This window comes from Glossina fuscipes, unplaced genomic scaffold (genome assembly GCF_014805625.2).
Source record: "Glossina fuscipes isolate IAEA_lab_2018 unplaced genomic scaffold, Yale_Gfus_2 0, whole genome shotgun sequence".
In the NCBI taxonomy this organism is placed as follows: Eukaryota; Metazoa; Arthropoda; class Insecta; order Diptera; family Glossinidae; genus Glossina; species Glossina fuscipes.
In genome coordinates, this window is record NW_023998414.1 from 15273170 (window position 1) to 15298663 (window position 25494).

At 33.2% G+C, this 25494-nt stretch overlaps 1 protein-coding gene across 1 annotated transcript; it reads left to right on the forward strand.

Annotated features, from left to right (window-relative positions):
- Positions 1–17692: 17692 nt before the first annotated feature.
- LOC119644846 (E3 ubiquitin-protein ligase HECW2-like) lies at positions 17693–22871 on the forward strand. The gene is made up of 4 exons (XM_038044607.1): positions 17693–18013; positions 21556–21666; positions 21739–21876; positions 21935–22871. Exons 1-4 carry the CDS (start codon positions 17976–17978, stop codon positions 22869–22871), a joined length of 1224 nt encoding a protein of 407 aa, XP_037900535.1. The 5' UTR covers positions 17693–17975.
- Positions 22872–25494: the final 2623 nt, after the last annotated feature.

The following is a 25494-nucleotide window of genomic DNA, read 5'->3' on the forward strand; positions in this document are numbered from 1 at the left end:
ATCGTATAAATATACTAGATATATGTATACCTATAAGAATAAAATTAAAAATAACAACCACCAAAACTCATTAATAAGCAATAAACATTAACTATAAAATATAATGTAAAGCGAATTTTTTTTTTTTTTTTTAATTATTTGTTTTTATTAATTAATTTCAACTGATTTTCAACTATCATATTTATACAAACATTCATAAAAACATATTTACATAGACGGAATCAAGTCAAAAACCTAAGAAATATATTAACACAATAACAAAAAATAAAATAAAAGAACAAAAAAAAAAATAAATAAATAAATAAATAGAACATTTCTAATACACTCATACATAATCAACTATTGTAAACAATAACATCAACAACAAATACTATAATAACAAACATATTAAAGTAAAAATAAGAAAATAAAAAAAAAATATAAAGAAAAGCAAATAAGAAGCAAACAAGAAGCAAAGCTTAATATAATAAAGAATATAACACATAAACACAAATCTACATCATATTGTTAGACGTATTAATATGTTCAATGGTATCACATATAAACACACAAACACAAACATATTTTATATAAATAAAAATGTAGTCCATAAAATAAATAAAACAAATCGAAAATTAATATCAAATTATTATTAAAATTAAAAAAGAAGGAAAAATGATATAAAATGAAATGAATTAGCTAAATAAAGAATAAAACTCGAATTTTATTTTCAGTTCATTTTAACAGCAATTAGAGTTTTGTCAAAACAAGCATATAAACCCGGCACGTATGTTCGTTTCACATTTACACGCATGCCACTCACCGACTGACATTTGAAAACCGATATAAATCGATATTTTATAATTCATTATCCATATCTATAGAAAAATGCAAACCCAGCTGTGTAAACATTAAATAAATGTATGAAAAGAGAAGCGAATTAATTAAGCGAGCGAGAGAGAGAGAGAGAGAGATAGCGAGAGCGAGAGAGAGATAGAGAGAGAGAGAGAGAGAGAGAAAAGAAAAGAAAAAAAATGCCACTATTCTGTTTAAAAATCAAAAATGGAAGCCGAATATATTATATAAACTGAAGCGAGGAGACTATGTATCAAATCAAAATGAACTGTTTCTTTACGTACATACGTTACACACACACACACACATACATACACACACACCATAACATTTTATATAAATTAAGAATTTTATATATATATATACTTATATATATATACATATATATATATATATATATATATATTATTATTATTATTATTATTATTATTATTTTTTAAACTTAAAGCTAAAAAGTGCTAGCATACCCAATATGAATAAAATGTAACGTTGTTTTAAGTTTTCTTTATTTTGCTTTTAAATGAAAAGAGAAAGAACAAAAGATCATTTTTGAAAAAAGCCTAGTTTCATTTTTTTGTGTTATTCGCTTTTCGATTTTAGATTGTGTTATAAACTCGAAAAAAACCTTTTTTTTTCTCGTATATTATAAATAAAAATTGATTTTCTTGTGAAGCATATTCATTTGATATTATTTGAATAGCTTTTTTTGTTTGATAGTCATCTCGTTTCATTATACCCATCACACCAGCGATTTTATATATGTTAAGAATAATTTCTTAAACTTATCATATTAAATATATAAATCCGGAGAAAAGAAGATAATATTATTAAAGCAGTGCGCAAAATTCTAAGCAATTAGGCAACCTGGGCTGGAATAAGCTAGAAAGCAGAACAGATAAAATTACAAATAAATTCGAAAGGACCAAAGAGTTAGGCGATGCTCGTATTAAAAAGTCTTACATATATATTAATGCTAAAAGTATTGTATTCTAAATTGGTACAGAAAGTGTGCAGAAGGAACTTACTATCTTACTATTTATCCATAATCATGTTATACAGAATTACCAATTGAATTCGAATTTTCATAAATTATCGCGAAAGTGGGTATTCTTTTGCTATTCCTTCTATTCAATTTTGTTTCAAGTTTTTTTTTCTTTTCTTTCTTAAAAATTTACTACGATCAGGGCGGGCAGTCTTGTTAAGAATATAGTCGACGTGGGCCGAATAACGCACATCCATGCATCAACGCATCCCTTCTTCATTCTACTCTCCAAGTTCTTTTATTTGTTACCCACATCGCTGGTATTATCAAGAAAAAGTAATCGCTATGTCTACTATATCCATTTCAGAATTAACCTAATTTTATGCCGATAAGACATCTTCATTTAAGGAGTGTACAAAATAATCGTACAGAATTCTATCTTGTTTGTCTTATGCTAATTAAACAGAAAACCTCAAAAAATCGAAAAAAATGTTAATTTTTTTAACTTGGAACATTGCCTGGGCTCGGCCGATTGTTTTCATTTTTCCACGTAAAGCGTAGAGTGCTGCGTAAAGTAAAAGGTGAGAAATTTTTCAGCCTTCTAACTTTAATAATTTCCGGCTAACGAGCAAAAATTCAAAAATGTTTGTTTGAAAAAAGCGGAATGGCTTTCAGCTTACCTTCCACTGCGCGCTTCTGCTCTGACCAAATTGGACCATTTTCAGTACCAACATGCGCGCAGAATCTTCCAATGTTTCTATCAACTTTGAATTCGATATCTTCATTTTTGCCACGACGAAAGTGCCACTAATACACACCACACATCAGCCGCATAGATGGACAGACTCAGAATTTCACGTTGATCAAGAATATATATATATATATATATAGTATATAGAGTGTTTGAAGATTCCTTTCGGCTGGTGCATATATTATGGAAAAACACAGAATGAGTATACCCCCATCTCACACAGTGGTGGGTATAAAAACCATAAGTTAATTATATTATTATATAAATAATGCTACGTAATAAATCTAATGCATCTTATGGACAATTTTTCGTTATAAATTTAAAAATTGCGCCTTGTATACAACAATATTTATTTTTGATTTTTTTATTTGTTTTTCATTTCAGAAACACACATAATAAATATGTTGCTCGTTATGCTTATAATCTAAAATTTGTTAGTTATGTTTATGAAAACTTAATTTTTAAATAAATGAAAAAAAATTTATATGTAAATTTTAAATAGAAATTACGAATTTTTAATTTTATTCATATCTCAAGTTCACATTCGATATTTGAAATAGTAGTATTCATTTATTTTATATACGATATTCACAAAATGTTTTTTTTCTTTTTTCATAAAAAAAAAAAAAAAAATTAAATTTTTATTTTTCATAAAAACAATAATCGATATGATTGGAATATTGAGAAGATTAAAGTTGGGGACTTTTCGTTTTTGTATGTCCATCAACCCGAACGATGTGGGGTATATTTTGATTTTGTCAAAACGTTTTCAACACTCAGAACGAAACTTGAGAGAATCTATAACGTATACCTATTCTTGATTAGCATCAAAATCGGAACCCTCTCATTCTATGTCTGTTTGCCTGTAAGTGGAACGTCTGTGGTAACTATCCTCCGGGTCGTAAAAACGCAGCAATCAAATTCAAATTTCGCAGAGAGGATTAGAAGTTTTTGCATGCACGTTGGTTTAGCAGTTGACCCAAATATATCAAGGGACACGATCGCAGTAAAACATAAACTGAGATAACCTCTGTTTTCGGAAATAGAAAAAATCTGACTTTTTGGTCGTTACTTATAATCCACAAGAGCGACACAGCGACATATATATTCTATGGGTAGTCGCGTAGCATCTATACAAAATGGAAAAAATCGGCCACGCCTACTCAATATTATAGAATACTAAAATTTCATTTTTGTTTTTTTTTTCTTTTTTTTAAAACATAGTTGCAGCATCCACAAAGAAGTTTCAGAGACCACATAAAATCTGCACATTACTGATTAGTATCGGATCTGAAATTGAATTTTAGCAATGATTGGCAATTCATAAATTAACTATTGGTTAATAAATATGAAAGCTATTTATCCTAATCAATTTTTCATTAAATTCGCATAAGAATAGACTATAACGTGTTCAATTTTAAAACGTCTTAATGAAGTAAAACTCTGTAACGGTGCAAGAAAAAGATGTTTTCTGACAATGTTTTGGGATGGAAGGAAGATTAGTAGGATAATAAGATTCGAGTTCGACTATTTTGAAGTAAAAAATTAGTTTGGACGAATATTGAAAAATGGTAACACCGCAGCCATTCTCTGGGACAGTTCTCCCTGAAGGGTCTCTGCGGCACGCAGCATAGCCGATCCAAATTAAATTAAAAAAAAAAAAAAATAAAAAAAAGGCTATTTAATCTACAACCCTATATATACAGAAATACTTGGGATTTTTAAAAATATTGGTTTTTTGTAAATTCGCGAGCGTTGTAGTGGAAAAGTGCAGAAATTTTCGAAATAATCATAGTTTTTTTGTATAGATAGCGTAGTTTTAAAGATAAGGTTCTGAAAAAATCGCGGTTAACGTTTTAAAATATGACATAGATATGTTCTTTGCTTATAATAAATTCGTTGTTATTTTATTCTATTAGCCGACAGTTCCTATAGGCTATAAAACTGCTCTTCCCAACTCAAATATCTCTTCGCCTTTCTTAATCCTCTTAGTATCGGTTTCAAGACAAAAGTTACATGATTCGGTTTCCAATATACACTGTAATGTACAGGACGATATCTTTTGGAGTCAAAGTCCAAACCGTGCAAGCAATGAAACCGTGTCTGATACGCTGCCTCGAACCTATTTTCTCTGCTACACTTCCAGCTCACTGATTGTAGGATGTATAAATACTCAACGAGATTATAAATGAATTTTGAAAAGTCTTCAATCCAAAAAAGATCGTAATTCAAATCTTGGAAATTCGGAACAATTTTTAAGTTATTTTAATGAAATTTGGTATACATCGGTGACGGAACAGACTTATGGTACAAAGGTATTCTAAGTTTAGACGGATTCGTAATAACTTTCTCCACCTGCTTATCTAAGCGTATCTGTCCGTCTTGTTTTCTTGTGTTAAACCTATAAGTTGCAATTTGCAAGAAATTTTGGTGAGATTTGGTACAATAACGTGTCTTGCCCCAAGGACGAATCTTATTGAAAATGGTTCGCATCGGACCCCTTCTTCGACCAACGATTGTCAGTTTGATCAGTTTGTAATAATAATTTCACTCGGGGATTACCGAAAGATTGACTGAACTTGGACAACCTAGATCTATTCTTCGGCTTTCACCACCCATTCCTCCATTTCACAAGTTCCAATGAACAATATATTTTTATATGGCAAAAATGTTAAATTTTTGAAATTTTATGGTCGAAAATTGGCCATAAGAGTAATTTGCTATGTAACTTGACTGTATCAAACTTGGACGTATTGATCTACTTTCTGGGCATCATCGCATGCAAGGGTTGTCATGAAATATTAAAGATATATTTATCGAAAAGGTGTAATTTTTAATATTTTATGACGAAAATTTCTCCGTAATAGTAACTTGATATAAAAATTAACTGGACCAAATTCGATCATATATAAGGATACTCATGAAAAACAAGCTCTTCAATGTCGATAAGGTTGAATGTATAGTTCTTGATGACTGATGCAACGGAAAATTATTAAAAACTTTTGACAAAAAAATTAAGTATGCCTTGCCGTCTTAATCGCTTTACATTGAACTCGGCTGGACGACTAGAACGAGATGCATCCTTGAGTTAAAAATTTCCACTATTAAATGTTGCACAAAACATATTTGTACGAGCGGTTCTCTTACCTAAGGCACCTCTATCTCCATAAAGCACAAATCTTACGAGCAGTTTGCGGCCTTAGAATGTTGATTAAAAGCAAAAAGAAAGAGGTATCGGAAGTGCTTATTTTCCTTATTTTAATAATCTGGAAATTAACATAAATAAAAATCAATTAGAATGAGCAAGCAAATTACAGATTTCGATAGAATAAAACGAATGAACATTTAATGACGTGCGGAATTGTCTGCCTAATATATCAAAATCGATGTTAATCATATTCTTAAGATCTTAAGATGTTTCAGACAACAATCACGAAAACGTTAAACTTTCCGATTGTTGTTTCCTTTAAAGCCACGGCCTTGGTGAGTTATGCCGCATCGATTGAATCCCTATGTTTTACTCTTTTTGTAATTTTTTTCAACCATCGCCATGTTGTGCATATAGGGGACAGCCCCCGTAGAGGAAATAGCAATTGAATCATGCTTGTGCCAGCCCTACTGCAAAAAAAAAAAAAAAAAAAACATAATATTGTACTTTTCGTTCATATGGTAAAATTAATTAATTGATAGGGCTAAACTAATAAGTATAACTCTTTTATAGATAGTTTTTAAAAAAAAAATATATATATGAAGTATCGACATCCTTCGCTGATGTTTTTTTGAAATATGCCAAAGTTATTATAATTCGATCAATTCATTCAATTCGCAAAAGTGGATGACTAATGTAATGATGGCAATAGTCGCGTCCAAATTGATGTCATTTAGTATGAAATGCGCATCAAAATTGCATTTTTATTTATTTTCTAAGCAATGAGATCAACAAAAGTTGATTAATCGCTGACATAGATTTATTTTATAGAGGTATTCAGCTGAACCAGGTACGTTATGATATCTTTGATGATCGCTCGCTCGGTTGGTGAAAGTAGCGAAGTCGTCACGATCTTACGCACCGAAAATAATAATTGATAAATAAATTCAATCGTTAGCAATCGGTCGCGCTTAAAATGCAAATCTTGCAATTACGTGAACAAATTGTATTTGCGATCGATGTGCAGAGGTATGTAAGATTTCATTCTAAATTGAGTTAAGCAGAGCCCGGGATCTCTTGGCTACCTTGTAGAATTTCAGGCTAGAGCTTTCGATGAATTTGAATGATGAAATGCACTTGGTTAATCTATAAATACATGTAAAATAAAGCAAATTAAAAAGCTTATGTGCTTCAGTTCTTAATATAATGAAATCAATATTGATTAGTTTTAATGAGTTAAAGTTTTGTATGAAAATGATTCGATGCGACGTTGGCTGATGGGTATTTGTTTAGTGCGCGCTTTTATGTTGTAGAAAAGGGAAAAATTTTAATTTTTTTTTTTTTTTTTTTTTTTTTTTTTAATAATAACGATTTTTTAGGGAACAAACAAACATAATTGTGGTAATATTAATCAAGAATGTCAAAACAATGGCAAAATAGTTGTGTATGCAGAATGTAAATGCATCCAGCAAAACAAGCAAATTAAGGAAAAAACAAAGCTGAAAGCCAAACTAATGAGCAATAAATGAAGAGAAATAAAGGTAATTTACTTACATATACATATATATATATATTAAAAATGTAATAAATAAATTATTATATATAAATGAATTGATAACATAGAAAAAAAAAAAAAAAAAAAAATACAAAAACACATAAAAAACAAAAAACAAAATTTTATTATTAAGGCTTCATGTAGAAAAACAATTATTGTTACAACAAATATAAAGAGAAATACAATAAAAGCATAGTATTTTCTTCTAAAATTACTAGAGAAAAAAAAGAATTAATTAATATATAGAAAAAAAAAAAAAATTACAATTTTTCATCCCTAGTTATTAAGTTACCAATATAATATATATAAAAAAATGAACAAAAACTTAAGAAACAAATCAACCTATTTAGACAATGTTGAGAAAAAAAATGCCTTAAAAATAATAATAAAAAAAAAAGAAAGAGAAGAAAATTTCAAGTAAAACAACATAATCTTAGATAATATAACAACAAAAACAAGAATACAAACACAAAATGTTATGAGCATAACGTACTTTGAGCAAATCAGTCAATTTCAATATAATTTCGTAAAGAGTTTATTATGTAACGACGATAGAAAGAATATCGTTGGCTTCTTGCGTGCGCATGTATTTAAGTACGTTTGTTTAATAAACTATGAAATTCTTTATTTGATCTCTTTTATGTAAACGAATCATAAGCGTTATCATTTAATTTGTGGTTTGAGTAGTAAAATTCCGGAAAGATCAATCCATATAAAGTTTATATTTGCAAGCAAAGCAAAATTATGCACGATCAACCATTCCATTACGTCGAATAATCGCAAAAAAGAAAAAGAAAAAGAAAAAGAAGAAGAGAAATTGAGCTTTCAAAGGATATCATAATACATTTATTCTTATCATTCATTCAACTTAATATTGCTCCTATGAGCCACGATATGGGAATGACTATGTCCTTCCCATCTACAAAATGATGCGCAATGAATACTATCCTAGCTAAGATAAAAATTATTTGGATGCCATAATTGCGTTAATATCCCGTTATAAGAGAGCTTTTCAATAGATTTTGTAATTGTATTGAAATTTTTGAACATTTTCGCACATTAAACCCCCTAATTTTTTCTCATAAAATTCTTCATATATTTTTTTGCAAACATTTTCTTTTTTTTATATCCATCTCGAAAAGATAGATATATGCTTGCTTTATTGCTTTGTAGGATTCAGTCATGTCCGCCTGTCTGTCTGCTCACTCGACGTCTGTACTCGAAACACTCACGCGCATGCTCAAAGCGAGGTAAAGACTGTAATTGCTTTCAAGACCGTAGACCATAGACCACAACAGCAAGTTTTTCTCAAAAGCAATCGCATGTTGGGTGCATAAAATTAACGTAACTTAGTATGCGTAATGTGTTTATGCGTCTATAAATTTCTATAAGATGGCTCTTTTAATATATAACTGTAAAAATGTTTTGCAATTTTCATATCGCACATTCGCGGCATATCAAAATTTATGCGCATGTACGTGCAACACCTAGATGGACTTAAGAGAGAGATGTTCCTTTTATTATAGCGACACAGATCGATTTAAAATCGTTTTCTAAATCAATTCAGAATTTTTTTATGACATTTTGACCAAACTTTGATTTTTAAAAATTTATTGGACCGAAGTGTATGTACGAATGCTCCTCATTTAATTCCGAAGTATTCATTTTTAATATTCTTCGTCCAAAATCATTGAAAAATAGTAGTTTTGATATATTAATCAAATGCGAGATATGTAGACAATCATGCTAGGATCATTCTTTAAGGTTCGCGTCCATATAAATGTTCTTAAAAAAAAATAAGCCCTTAGATGGCGACAATATGTAATTTTTGAATGCGAATTGATTGAGAGAATAGTGATTTCGAACATAAATTTCTTGTTTTTAACTTTGGGCTATATTTCGAATCCCTCTCAATATAAAGGATCTAATGGCAGTAAAATTTCTTTATGCCAATAATAATAATTAACTTTGGCATTTTATGACATAAATATATAAAGAATAATAAATAATTTTCAAAAAATATTGACAATGCTAAAATAACGATCATGTAGATCCATTTTCACGATATATTCTCATACTTTATGCAGTGTAACCATTTGCACGATAAAAATGTTTTCATTTTTTATAGAAGTAGGTGAACAATAAATATTGAATCACCGAAAAAAAAAAAAAAATAATACACTGGAATATAGTTTGACCGTATGCATCCAAACTTGGGACCTACTGTCTCACTTTATTAAAAGTAAGCGATCTATTTAAAAATCATATGAATATGTCAACAGTGTTGCCATATATCTGTTGATAGGAATCTTAACCAATATTGTGATTAATAGACATTTTATAAATTAAATCAGCCATACCCAGTTACCGTTTGGGTCCCCCTCTCATGAAAGTCTTTTTCAAAACGCAATTTTTACACGGCTACGGTGAAAACTTTAATTTTTTCTGTTCAGTTTTGAAGTTTGAACTGTAATAGGCAAAGCTGTGTGTGTTAGTTAATGATCGGTCTTGTGCGACGAAAAATTTCTTACCGCTTTTTGCATATTTCTTTCGACATTTTTCTTCCTGAATAATTGATCTCATGTTTGAATAATCGGTTAAAAACAATTATCTTAGTGATAAGTTACGCGATATTTTACTTTTTTCACCTCGCTACGGTACTTAACCGTTTTATTGGATTGATAAGGATTAAAATTTTGATTATCGCTATCTCTCTCTGTCTCGCTTATTTGCGGAAATCTATATTTTATTTTTCTGCAAAATTGGAAACTGTTTTACTTGTTGTCAATCTTAACGTAGAAATAATTTTCTCATAAAATAATATATCGGTTATTTGCGATGTTCAAAATGAAGACGATGCGATAAATGGAATTAGTGGGATCGTGTTTGCCGTAAATTCGAAAGCAAAAGACTTGCATCTATTACATGTGCAAAGTTTTATATGTACATAGGAAATTTTTCCGATCTGCTGTAAATATCTTTATATGTCGAACAAATGACTTAAAATTTTGCTTAACAAATCAAAAATAGCAACTGATAAGGAATATCGTCCAGATCGTTAATAATGTTCTGTTTGTTTTTATTTTCATTAAATTATTATTGTCTAAATTAACTTCAGGTTAATTTAAACTGAATCGATTTGAAATTTATTTTCGCTTTCAAGCCAAAAGATGGCTTAAATGATTAGCCTTTGTAGCATGTTTACTCCGCTATTCCCGTAACATTGTGAAGGTCACGTAGATCTAAGGAAGGCGAAGGAAATCGGACGTAGTGGCCGTAGCGTAGTGTGTCCGATCGATAACTGTTTGGGGGTGGACAAGCGGTCACTATAGCAACGATTACAGTGAACTTTACTATATTTACGATTTGAACACGCGAAGAGCGACTTGGTAGTTGCGATTCTTACCTGCTAGGCTACTCATGCAGCCACAGAGCAATTGTCTTGAATAATGAAAAGAATATAAGTACAAGTGAGAAAATTATATAGATTATATTATATTTTACATCCATCATCGTTATCTAAACAAATCACCGAAAACTGATAAAAGGAAACGAGCAAAATTTGCACATTTTCGCAATAAAAGTAGATATTTATATGAAGTATGTGTGCTTTAAGAGTAAAAAACAAAAAATACGGAAAGCAAAGGTATTCACGCGCGTCACTATATTGTAGGCGTGTCCTTCGATCGAGTCGATCCATTTTCAAATTGCACCTGCGCGCAAAAATTTCCAATGTTTCTGCTAAATTTGAAATCAGTAGCCATGAAAAGGTTGACAACAGACATTGCGCAGACGGATAGATAGCCAGGCCGACACCGGGATTAGCGGATATACTTAAATATATTCAGGATTTTATGCTGATCAAGAATGTACATACTTTGTGGGGTTTCTGCAGCTTCCTGCCGGCCGTTGTCATCGTTTTGATAAACTAAAAACACCCTCCATCCTTGGGTGATGATTTCGATGATTCTTTAATACCTTCTATTATCCTCCACACTAATACAAGGTAAATACGGCGTAAATCGCACTCGTACGTTTTTCACAACGCATTTTTATGCAAGTTTTGCAAACACGCGATTGTGCAAATTAACACTCACCGCCCTTTAAAGTCGACGCAGTTGACTTTTTAACTTAATCTAACTTAATAATATGAACGATAAGAACCATTTTGAAATCAATCCATTACACAAGATTCGGATGAGAATGAGATCATTCTCATTCTTAGGAAAAGAAATTCACAAGCACGTCAATGGACAATTGTGGCGAAATTATTTTCGCTAAAGACGCTTATCGAGAATATACCGCACGGTGAGAATATATTTAACAATTCGTATCAAATTTCTATGGCAGATATGAAACAAAAGAAAAAAAAAAAATTCTTACATTCGGTAACAAAATTTTCATTATTATTTCGTTCTATGCTTTACAGTAACTCTAATGCAAATAAAAATGTTGAGTCACATTTTTTTTAATGCCATTTACTTTATTACAGCAAACAGTTACTAAGATTAGGATTAAATTGAGTCCTGTAGACAGGAAATAATTTAAGACCAAATAATTATCCAAATAATGTTTAATTAATTAAATTTTTACAAAACCAATACACATGTAAACTAAAAAGAAAACAAAAATACATATATATAAAAATATATATATATATATATATATATATATATAAGCAAATTGTATAGTTAAGCATACTTTTGAAATTTTACTTTACCTATACATATATATATATCATAAAACAATAATGACAGTAACAACAACAAAATTACGAAGATATTTTTTAAGAAGTAAATTCATGAGTGTATGTGAAATCGTGAAATAAAATTATTATTATTTAAAAAGACAAAATAAAATAAACTAAAAAGTTATATTTGCCTTAAGGCAAATCTAAGATGCCCGCCATTTCGAGGTAAATAAATATATGAAAAAGGCGATTTATTTTGAAATCGTGAATGTGTCAATTGACCGATTAAGTATTATATATGATATATATTAATGACGCCGTACGAAACTTTGATTTAATACCTTGTTGTTTTTAAGTTGAAGGCGAATGTGCTTCTAAAAGAGGGCAAAGAAAAATTTCATATTTGACATCTGAACGCGAAATTAATATTAAAGCTTCAGATTGCAATCCCAATTTTCGAACACTATTTTGGGCGAATCGATCGGTTCGATCGTTTCCGTACTTAGTCGAATCATAGAATCAAAATTATCCAGAGTATGTAATAAATAAGATCCTCCGGTACGTACATTTCGATGTCTTTTTTTTTTTTTTTGGTGGCGGGTATAAAAATTAATAAAGGAAACGTTATTTTGAATCAACGTGCTACAATAAAGAAAATGGAAAAGAACGCTTTTATATTGATCAAATGAGGAGAAGATAGCATACGCCACAAAATTTGTTTATGAAAGTTAAGGAAACACGAATTTCCAAATAGATATTAAGTTGGATTATAAAGGTGAAAACAAAAAAAAAAAAAATTAAAATAAAGAGACCGAACAAAAAAAAAAACCAAAGTTTCAATTAACATATAATCAGAAATGGTTTCGATTGAACTAAAAATAAATTAATAAAAAAACTACTAATTTTAATAATAAAAAAATAGTAATATTAATAATAATAATAGTAATAGTAATAACAACATAGTAGCGATAATAGTAATTTTCATAATAATAACAATTAAAATAGTAACAATAATAATAATAATAATAATAATAATAATAACAAGTAAACAAATTAGTGTGGATTCGGTTTTGATCGAATCTTTTTTACCTGTCATCGTTATCCTGCAAAATTAAAAGAAAGCAAACAACTAAATTTTTATGCTCTATGATATTGAATAGGCGTGGCTGAATTTTTTAATTTTGTTAGAATAAAAGTTTAAACCAAAATAGCGCTTGAGTTATATAGATTATGAGTAACGAGCAAAAAACACGGAAAGTCTTTACTTCTGTGTTCCGAGTTTTTGTTGCATAGGCCTATGGGCGTTATAGACGCGTCGTTTGAAAAGTTTAGGTCACTTCCAAATTCTTTTGCGAGTTTGTCGACGATATTTTCATTTTCACTAACGGGAGAATGTTGATCACAGATGCTATACAATTAGGCAGACGGATGATGGACAGATTAACAGACGGACATTGTAAGGCCAAAAATTTATATAGCTTATGCAATTTTGGAGGCTTGTTGCTGCTCTTTATAAACGTATAAACAAAAAAAATAAAGTTGTCATACATTCCAATATTGGATAGGTGTGGTCAACTTTTTCCATTTTTGTATAGGTACCACAGCATCGCTTTTAGAATACACCGTCATGATTTTGTCCATTTACCTGCTATAGTTTATAAGTAACGAACAAAAAACCAATTATTCATCCCGTTTGAAAAGCGGAGAAGTTGTCACTTCACGTGATATTGCGGACCTGTGTTTCCACCGATTTGACGCATTTTTACCACCAATTCTTGCATAAGAGCTTCCAATATTTCTGCCAAATTTGATATCAATTCCTGCAACCAGGGGAAACACACAACACACAGACAGACAGACAGAGCTTAATAAATTCAGAATTTCATGCTGATCAAGAATATGTACATTTTGTAGGGTCTTTCAAGCTTCCTTTTGGGTGCAAACGTTATGACGAAATGACCAAACACCCTTTCTTTTAATGGGGGGTATAAAACTAATAATATTAACAATAGTAATAATAATAAAAATAATAATAATAATAATAATAATAATAATAATAGTAGTAGTAGTAGTAGTAGTAGTAGTAGTAGTAGTAGTAGTAGTAGTAGTAGTAGTAGTAGCAGTAGTAGTAATAATAACAATAGTGATAATAAAAATAAAGATAATAACAGTAACAATAGTGATAATAATAGCAATAGTAATAACAATATCAATAATAATAATAATAATAATAATGATAATAATAATAGAAATAAAACTAATAATAGCAATAACGGCAATTATAATAATAGTAACACTAACAATAATCACAATAGCTATAATAATAGAAATTGAATTGGAAGAACATTTTAGTTCATTATTCTATTGTTCCTTTTTCATTCCGTTTACTATAATAATTGCAATCAACCTATTGAAAAGTACCTTTTTGCTCTGCAAGGCATAATGGTTTGTACCCGTTACTTTTTATACCATTAGTGAGCTTGGTCACTGTCAAAATAAATTCGAATTAGTCAACACGCGTGTTTTTCCCTTGACATATATAAAAATTTGCTGACAAAGAATGTGGGCCCAGGATGGCTTAATGAGCTAGTAGTTTAATTTGAGATTAATAAATAATTATGGTATCTTCATCATTTTATCAAATCAAAAAAACAAGGCGAAAGGAAATACGATTCATGGAGTATTCAAATCTAAATTTAGGGTGGGTTATGGAAGTATGCAAGCGGGGAACTTAAGTAAGAATCGAGTTGAGTGCAGAAAATAAAGAAAAGTGAATTAGTATTGATAAATAAACTGTGACAGCTTTAGGATGCGAAAAATTCACAATAACAAACGTCTAATGAATTTGAAGATGATGAAATCTCTAACAAGATCAGATTACCTCGTGTTGTTTACCAATGTCGTTGATAAATCTGATGATATAGGCATTGAATTGAACGACGAATTAATGGTAATAATCTTAGTATCAAGTATTCCAGATGACTTTGAAAATTTCGTTGTGGACATGGAGACTCGGGATAGCTAACCAACCTGCGGAGCATGTAAGGTAAAACTTTTCGAAGAGGGGGAAAGGCATACTGGTCAAAGTTTCCACATGATTGGACAAGAAGAGAGCAAACAATCGAAAGGAGCTGCCCAAAAATTTCTTGCTAAACGTTTTATTTACGGAAAAACGAGCCATTATGCAAATAATTTTCCGAAAAAGGATGAACAGAAAATAAAAAGGGTACGTACGCAGTGATCACACCTAGAGAAGCATTAAATAAATTTCGACATTGGAGTGCGCGCCAATGAAATTCTATTAATAAATTACAATACAATTGAGTAGAGAACTTCCTTACTGCTATTGGCAAAGGTGATGTTCTGATTAAAGTAAAAAATAATATTACTTTGCGATATACGTTGTATTCTCCTCAACTTTAAGTAGACTTTATTTAATTAAGCAAAATAGTAGAACACGATCCTTCAGTGCATTTTAGGTCTGCATATATTTGCATAAAAGATGGTAAAAATGGTAATGTTGCGCTAGAAGCTTCCAAAAGCGATAACTTGTTTATAGTAGAAGAACAAAGAAGACCACGTCTATGTGTGTGCAAACCATGATGATATGCGTTAGTATCAACGTTACGTTACGGCCATGTCAACTTCCAAAGTCAAATGGGGATGGCAAAATATATAAAATGCAATTGAATGAAGGTATGACGGATGACAAGTGTACGTCTTGCATAATGGAAACGATTCACAGCGCAGTTTTCTCCAAATCAACTAAGTATAGAGCAAATGATATTTTAGAATTAATTCATTCAGATGTCTGTGGCCCCTTAAGATTGAAATCAATAGCTACTTTGGCAATTTTATAGATGGCAAGACAAGTATTAGACAAATTTAAATAAAGAATTCGATTCATTTTGTTGGCCGGTTTTTCTAATGTCGGAAATACTATGTCGTGGGGCAAAGAAGCACAAAAGAATAGCTGGAACTACGACTTCAGCCGCTGCCTCCGCTGCTATAATGATGACGGCAGCTGCCGCGGCCAACAGGCCTCCTACTTTCATGGGTAAATTGGATGGTACGAACCTCAATGATTTATTCTCGTGTCGTGAGGAATTTAATAAGAGTATTTGCCTTATGTCTAAGTCAGGGGTGATCCGGACAAAACACTAATGTTGTTTTCGAAGGCTGTAGCAAAGCCACGGAAACGGTTTTGTGTTTTGACAGGGTATCCGCCGAGGGGATGTCTTTTCCAGTGCCTTCCTACACCAGGCTGTTCCCGCTGAGATATCTTTGACCATATAGTTGAAAACTGCATGGTAAGAGACATAATTTGCAAACATAGCTGTCATAGCACTGCAAAAGAGACTTTCGCGCAGGTAGGAGCTCCACATTAAAAAGGACCTTGATGATATTGCAAAGAAACTGCAACGGAAATTATCATGCGATGTGCGTGCTCGGTTAGTGTATGGGTGAATTAGGCAGTGGTTTTGCACTGGTGCAAAAACCCTACGCTTCTGTGAAGCCTCTTAAAAGAACGTGCGGGTATATCTTGACGCTAGTAGGCATTCTGTTAGTTGGTAGCACCTAATCAATCCTGTAACTGGCTAACGCTTGTTCACCTTTAGGGTTTGGCAAGGTGCCAGAAAGAATTTCTAGCTTACGTAATCTAATATAATGTTAAATCTTCTCTGAATGATGTATAACTAGAAGTGTTCAGGTTTTAAATCAAATGACTGAATGGTTCATGGTCCAGTTGGGCCTAGTGACATTGATGTCACTGCTGCCAATAGGGCAGCTATAGGGTTGTTCAAATTCGAGAAATCGTGAATACGAAGGCTACTATGATGCCGCCAAATCACGAAGAAGCAAGCACCACACCACATCAATGTAGACATCACAAATCACAGGGGCATTACGTACGAAATAACCAGAAAAAAAATTCGGGCGAAGGGGCGCAGTAAAATTTAAGTACGTTCTGACGTTGTGGATGGCTTACCAAAGAGCCGGATTAATAGAGTGTGTAGAGAATAAAGTCGACTGGTTCAGTCCAAATACAGAATTATGCTGTCAAAGAAACTGAGCTTATTTTCGGAAGATTTAGAGCGTGGAACAGCTGTCCGCAAGGGGTCAGCCGCCCATATTGAACCTAGACGTAATCTAAGAAGATTTTCAGTAGAGTATTTACAGTCTGACGTGCGACGAAAAGTCGAGCAAGTTTTGACTTAGTTAAAGGTATATCAGAACAAAAAAGTGGATAAGCGCCTACTCTTCCATGCGGTGAGACAGATCCGATATGGGAAACGGCCAGTAGCCGCGTTCAGTCTAAGAAATCTACGATCGCTATAATGATACAAGAAGCCGATACGTTATTGCTATTGAAATTGAAATGGTCCTAAATTAAAATTCACGAAAAAAAAGCTGAGAAATCAATACCGAGAAAACGTAGGTAGCATATTTATAATGATTAAGAAGCTAATGGATTATTGCTGATAAAAAGGCGATAGTACCTGTGCGATGACGTAGAAGTTTTTGCTGATGGAGCCTGTGTAACGATTCAAGTAAGTGTTATGCTATTAATGTTGAGTGAATAAGATGACTGAATGAGCGATGTTGTGAATGCAAAATGGCGTTGCAAGAAATGATAGTTGTATAATGTAACAGATGTTGATGATGGGTATTTTTACGAAACAGGGAGGGTAACGCAAGAGGCCGGCTGATTAGTGATTGGAAGAAATCGATGTGTTCTGGTCACAAAATTAGTTATCGATGTTGGAAAACATCAAATGCTATATAAATGAATGATGATATGAAACTGACCAGGGAATGCAGAACGTTGAACGAATGACTGACGTTAGAAAGCCCTTAGATGAAATAGCCGGCTACCCGAGTGTGTTAAACCGATAGGCTAACGTGAAATGTGAAATATGAAGTGTGAATTATATGAGAAGCTGAATATAGGAACAATTGAAATTACAAACTGTTGGGATATTGCCACGAAAACCGTCTATAAACCGGCGCGCTATGCCCCTTGCAGTGAATAAGGTGCTAAATTACTTAAGGTGAGTACCCACTCGTACCACAGGGACATGGGTTACCTGATATTTTAAGAAGCCGATAGACTGCCATACTGGAAAAGTGACCACGTCTGACACTAACTGCACTTGTACATTGATTTCCGAATAGAAGGGCATATATGAGTACCAAAGTCGATTCCCCCGCTCTGGTTCGACACCTAGCTTTAAATTACCTTAGGTAACTAGCATAGGTTAATTTCGTAAGTGTTTAGTTAGTACAGGGCAATGTCGAATCAGGAAGGTTGTCATAATTGAAACAGATCAACTGATATATTTCAAACGTGATTATATGTTAGTTGACAATGCTAACTTATTTAATATGGAAATGGTCTGAAAATGGCAATTGCCATTTCCTTTTCTTTCTGATCATGCCGTCGACTGAAATGAACATAAGAACTAGAATTATTCACTAGGATTACAGCAAACTGGAGTGTTAAGGTACTATGCAAGAAAGTAGGAGTAAGCGTGAACATCCTATAAGGCCACAATGTCGAAATTAATTTATGGAATATAAAACCGCTTTTTTAGTAAGGGTAGAAGAAGCCCATTAATGAACATAAATTGAAGTAGGAAAGATTAGCTAGAAACTTGGAAAACTGTTATTGTTGATAAATCCATAGTGGTAACATATGGATCTTACGATAAAGCCGGGGAGCTAACCCAGCCGTTAACTCGTTTATCTATATAATTTATACAAAGAACAAATATATACATATATATATATATATATATCTCATGTCCATGGTATCATACTTGACCAGCCCGTCTGCTACATTGCTCAATTTCGACAAAGGAACGTATTTCGATATTGGCAACGTAAAGTCGAGTAACGTAACATTGTAAGGGCAAGACGCCACACTACATGTAGACTCCTTCCGACTTCTAGCCCATTACGAGATGTCCAAGTAACTAGATTCACCAATAGACGTTTTGTACGCCTGAAACCTTACAACCTAAGACGTTAACTCCTTCCCGATCTCAAACAAGTCTCTGCTCGTTTGAACAACGGAGCGATGAAAGTCCAGCGTCCTAGAGTCAGGACGTGACTACCGCCGAGTTTTAAAGAAATCCCCTGCAGCTTCGCCGGTGAGCACACCCGCCACATTTTGGATGAACGTGGTGGGCACATAATCAATAAATCACCGGCTGCCTTGTCGTTGGCTTGCTGCTCAAAGCGTTCTCTTTGCACCACGGGATCGTTTAATTCAGTGTATGCATTGCAGATTTCTTTCTTCATTACAAATAACTCGAAGCGTTCTGTTAGACCGGGAACGTTGCGATGGTATTTCGCAAGGGCAGACATAATTTGTGGATGGTCACAAATAAATTCACCGACAAGTTTATCCAGCAAACGCGCGGTTGTTCTTTTTTCTCGATTTTCGGTCTCATTTTCTCCTTTCGATGTCAATGTAGTAATAGGTAAAGGCAGACCGTTATATATTGACTTATTTTTCGGTTTACGACATATTCGACCCATTACAACATTTGCTTCTTGAGATTTTGGCTTTTCTAAAGAAACTGTCAAATTTTCTTCCCCCGCTGTTATTAAAATATTCGCACATTCTTTTTTGGTTTCGCCGTCTAAGCATTACATTTGCTAATATCTTCGCCGCGGGCTATCTTCTTTTTTCTTCTGCCAAGTCACTGGCAGTTATTTCGAGACTAATTCTCGAGCTAAGAGCAGTGCTTTCGCCAAAAGTTTCATCTAAAGTTTTTTATGTCGATTCTTCAAGACGAAGATTATGTCTAACGTAACGCGTTATAACATTTTTAAAAGTTGAAGTTTTTGATCGTAGCGGCGAACTGTTAGATGATGTTGAACCCGTATCGACCAATATTGAGAGTTTCGGGAATAGCTTTGGTATACGTTTTATTTCTAACTTTCTTCTTCTTCTTCTGACGTTACTCAGCAAATTAGCAACCGAAAATTCGCTGGGATGTATTAAAAAAGGCCCCACGTGAACACAGAGCTCTAAATTTTAGACTTAGTAAAGTTCTACGAATCTACTTTGGCTCTTGTATTAGTTCCTGTTCCGTCTCGATTTTGCGATGCTCCAGCGAGGACGAAAATTTTTGTTTCTGATGATGGCTGATTAAACTCTGCATCTTTATCTTCTGTTATATCTATTAATTTTAAATTCGAGTATATCTCACTGTCTAAATAGAAGAATCGTCGATAATAATGATGCTGCCGTCACTGGAAATCTCTGTGCCTTTGATTGTTTCGTGTCTTGGCTTGATTTGGATAGGCTTTGTTTAGCAGCGAATATTTGTTCGATTTAAATTTACATCGCTAACGGTTTCTAGTTGTTGGTTGGAACAAGAAGCAATTGAGTTCGTCCTGAGCAATTTGCGCTTTCAAGGCTGTTAAAAGTGTGACTTAATGACATTTTTCCAATAATAGGGGACACAGGTGATAAAAGAAATTTGCTGTTTCGCATAACCCTAGAGAACCATTGCTTTCAGCAGTTATTTCCTCAGTGGCTTCTGTTATATCGGGCGGACTAAAAGTATGAGGAAGTTGTTCCATTTTCTCAAATGCGTTTAGAGAAGCTTGACCTGCTGCGTTTTCTGATTTTGTCGATAGCGTAACTACTTCGTTAATTACATTTGTACAAGAAGATGGTAAGCCTTTGGTCGCAGTTGTTTGCTGTGAAGGTACTTTATACTCCTTTCAATTTGTAGCCATTTCTGGTGGTATTTGCCTAAAATGATCACCTGGTCTTGAAGTTTTGAATTTTTTTCTCTAGTATCCAAATGCGATGTAAGATTAGTCTTAACCTTAGGGGGCCTGCCACATTTTCGTGGCTGCGGTGCAACAATTCATAAATTTGAAGCGTTGCGAGAACATAAAATTTAGAATGCTTCAATGTGAAATAAACAACGAAAAGAATAGAGGTTATATTTGATACCTACGTACAATTTGATTTTGTTCATACACACACATGTAGCGCGTATTCAAACATACAAAAATCTACTTGCATATAAATAATGGAAATGAAAGAGCAAGCAGTCAAACGCTTTCTAATTGACATCGTTACTTCTGTTGCTAATAACAGAAACACAAGAAATCCGCGAGATTCCACTAGTTCGAATTTTAAGCGCAATGTTGGCATATGTTCTCATTTAGTTGTCTCTGATTCAACTCACAGCCGAATATCCGCTTGCACACGCTCACTACGCCGCCTCTTTCTTTACTGGCCCATTTGTTTAATAATTTTATTTATCCGCGAATTTTGTGCACAAGATGAAATAGCGGACTTTAGCAAAATCAGCACTTAATTTAAAATGATGTTAGGATGATCATGTCAGAATGATATTGTGACAGACATATACCATGTCAAAATGATATTATGACTGCCATAACATTGTTTTACTCATTTCATTTATTTTGAAGTTATATTTTCTAGCTTTTTATAAATTTATTTTTCCAAATTTTCTTTGTACATCGTTTTCGAACAAAACATCATCGGTTATAATTCTTCTGTCAATCCTGGTCCTCCTGGCTCAATGGTATTAAAATCAAGCATGCTTCAGCGATCACTGCGACCAATTCGACGTGATTTGCAGGCCCGGTTACGTCGTTTTTATAAAAAGTTGGAACGCAAAGGTTATGGTCGGGGACCACTTAAGTTAAAGTTAGTATTATAATCCCTGAGCCTTGCTTTTCTATCATGTTTATATTTCTTCATTTTTTACAATTACTATAGATTACCAATTCGCCGTAGCCTGGTGTTGAAAGACGCCTTTTCTCGTATCATGTCAGCCAATAAGCAAGAACTACGTCATGGCAGATTGGTTGTGGCATTCGAATCCGAGGAGGGACTCGATCGGGGCGGACCAACCAGGTAACCCGATAGATTTTATTTCAATCTGTATTTTACCTTTATATGTATTTTTTTGCAGAGAATTCTTCCTTTTAATCTCACGTGAACTTTTCAACCCTTCCTTTGGACTCTTCGAATATTCAGCTGATGATATTCACACCATACAGCCGTCGCCTCAATCGACCCTCGTTGACAATTTCATTGATTGGTTTCGCTTCGCTGGCCGTATATTTGGCTTAGCTTTGATACATCGTTGCCTATTGAACGCACCTTTCGTCAGCCACTTTTACAAGTCCCTCTTAAGATTGCCACCGGCTCTTAACGAATTGGAGTCACTGGACAATGAATTTCATCAATCTTTAGAATGGATTCGCGATAATGATATAAGTACAGGGGCAGACTTGGGTCTAACATTCTGCGTCACCGAAAATTTACTCGGAAATGTAGTTGAGCGAGAACTTAAAGCAGATGGTAGCAATATTCCAGTTACTGAAAATAATAAACGGGAATATTTAGCTCGCTTAATTAAATGGCGTTTGGAGCGCGGTGTGCAAGAACAGACAGAATCTTTAGTTCGGGGCTTCTATGAAGTTATCGATTCACGTTTAATAAAGTTATTCGATGCCGGCACCTTTGAATTAGTTATAGCGGGCGCCGTAGAAATCGACATTAACGTTTGGCGATCACACACAGAATACCGTTTGGGTTATAATGATAATCATCAAATTATTATATGGTTTTGGGAGGCGATCGAAAAATTCACCAATGAACAGAAATTACATTTATTGAAATTTGTCACTGGCACCTCCAGTATACCATACGAAGGCTTTTTAGCTCTTCGAAGTTCCTCTGGACCACCATATTTTTGCATTGAAAAATGGGATAATCCGAATGCCCTGCCACGTGCACACACGTGCTTCAATCGCTTATGCTTACCATCATATGCGACCGCTGAACAGTTATATGAAAAATTGTTATTCGCTGTGGAAGAAACGAACACGTTTAGTCTGAAGTAAATAACTGACAAATCTATGTTTTTACTAGATATCTCTTCTCAAAAATCTATTTAAATCGTTGATATTTTAGTTAATATGGAAAATTTTCCGTATCTCTATTTCTCTGTCTCTTCCACATTAATAATCGAGCGCAATTAATTAATCAGCCGGTCGTGTAATAAAAGTTCCTTTAACATTTTATTTGTATATAACATTTACTCGCTTGTGCGAACTATCATCTATGATATCTTTTTTGCTATTGTTATTGAAAGAACGGAATGTAGTAAAAGAATTAAAAAAATTTATAAAAATTTAAATTTTGATAGCAATGGGGTGGATCATTTCTTATCTTACCTATTTCCGAAGAGGAATCAAATGGTGGAACAAATTATTTTAAAAGCTTCAAGAAAGCTATTGGAAATTTCATGTTTCCTTTTCAATACCCAATTTTGTATTTTGCTCTTAGGATTTCAATTCAATTGAAACTTGAATTTTTCTAAAAACCCAATCTTTCTTAAATATCGTTAAACATATTCATGTAACAGACCAATTTATTTTAATTAATAAATCCCCTATTGACGTTCTTTAATCAATGTCTACTAAATTTCTTTCTAAGAATTTCAGGGCTGATATGTAATTTATTGGTTATGTGCCCACCACGTTCATCCAAAATGTGGCGGGTGTGCAGGGGATTTCTTTAAAACTCGGCGGTAGCCACGTCCTGATTCTACGACGATGGACTTTCATCGCCCTGTTGTTCAAACGAACAGAGGCTTGTTTGAGATCGGGAAGGAGCTAACGCGATTTAGTCGACTTCACATCGCCAAAACATCTGTTGACATTGACTGATCCTCCCTTATCGATTGGAAACATATTTTACATATTAACTCATGGCATACCTATTATTAATAACAAAGCAATGGTTACTCAGATTGCCGAACACAATTGCTAACATTGTAAGTTATCAGTTGTGAGGATGCGCTAAAAATCTCTCCTCTTAATGGTTTTGATCCGCCAAGTCTCTAAGAAAAAAAAAGAAGAGCTTCCTCTTAACTCTTCCTCTCTAGCTCATTCAATTGAAGGCTCGAGATCTATTTTTTCCCCAATCCATAATGCTTCACTTGTGTTTTCTAATGATTCGAGAGTGTTGTGAGGAATTTGGCGGACAGAGTTCCATCGGTTAACGTAAGTCGAATTAGCATCTTCAAATAAACACCAGCTCAACTTAGATCTACATCATCTTTTAAAGTTCTGTTGCCAAGTGGTCTTCAGACTATGTTGAACAAATCATTGTGGCTTAATTAAGCAAATCATATGGATGAAAAAATCCCGTACTAAAATCTCTGTAACGCGGCCAGCTAAGCAGAAGCTGAGCATATTCTTAGGCTCATTAACTACCATTTACCAAAATGTTAGGAGCCTGTATTCTAAAACACGTTCTACTTACCGAACTTCAATACTGAACTTTCATGCATGTTTTTTACTGAGAGCTGACAAAATCGGACCCTCCATAGTTTGAGATTTTTCTACATAACTTTATAAAGTAGCATTGACTAGATCGATGTTTAATTGCGATTTCAGTGGTTTTTCAATCCTACTTGCTTCAACTTATGGCTCTATCTTATGTTGAAATCGTTGTCATAGTGGTGAAATTTGGTAATAAGAGTATATTTATTACTTGCTCATATATTACTCCAAGTGCTGATGTTCCTATTTATATAAAGCATGCTGCCCTTATTCAGGATGTGATGCAAGTGTCTAAATCTACCGGTAATAGTGCTGGGGCACTTTAATTTTGCTCATGTCACTTGGGGCCCTTGTGAAATTTTTGGTTATTTGGTCCCTATTATTGCGTTTGATAGAGCTAAAATATTTTTTGACGAATTATCGGACTTAAACCTTTTTCAATATAATCACTTTCTATATTGTAAAGGTACAATCCCGAATCTGTGCTTTACAAATTTCCCGGCAGCACTTTTTAACCATTGTTCACCGCTAAGTTTATCTGACGATACTTATCATCCATCATTCAGCATATCTTTTCAATGCCTGCAAGCTAACTCTGAGAATAATGTAAGCCGGATATTTCATAGCGATAGTCAATGTGGTCTTTCTTTTAGTTTAAATTCTAACAAAATTAATGATGGTGCGAATATCGGTACTGTAGTATCTTCGTTGTAAAACTCACTACTTTCAGTTATTTCAGTAGCAGTTTCCGTCAGACAACCGTCCCGATGGAGCCATTCGTCCATCGTATTTTAGTGAGTTTTTCAAATACTATAAGAATAAACTTTTCAAACGATATTTGAAGAGTGCATATGATTATTTGAAATATTCTGCGGGTAAGAATAGATTTAACTATAGTAATCACCAATATTATTGCATATACATACAAACTATAAAAGTATAAAAGTATCGTATTAATGCCAAACATTTTTTCAAGTTTGTTAACTCTAAGCGAAAGGGTCTCTTCCGTTTCTTCTGCATTAACCGTGTATATAAATGATTCCATTGAGGTTCCAAAAGTTGTAATTGCTCAGCAGGATGTACTTCAAGATTTGAGGCCATTTAAGCATAGTTGCGTTCCTTAGCCCGATGGCACCCCGTCATACATTCTTATATCGTGTGCGAAAGAATAACGCAA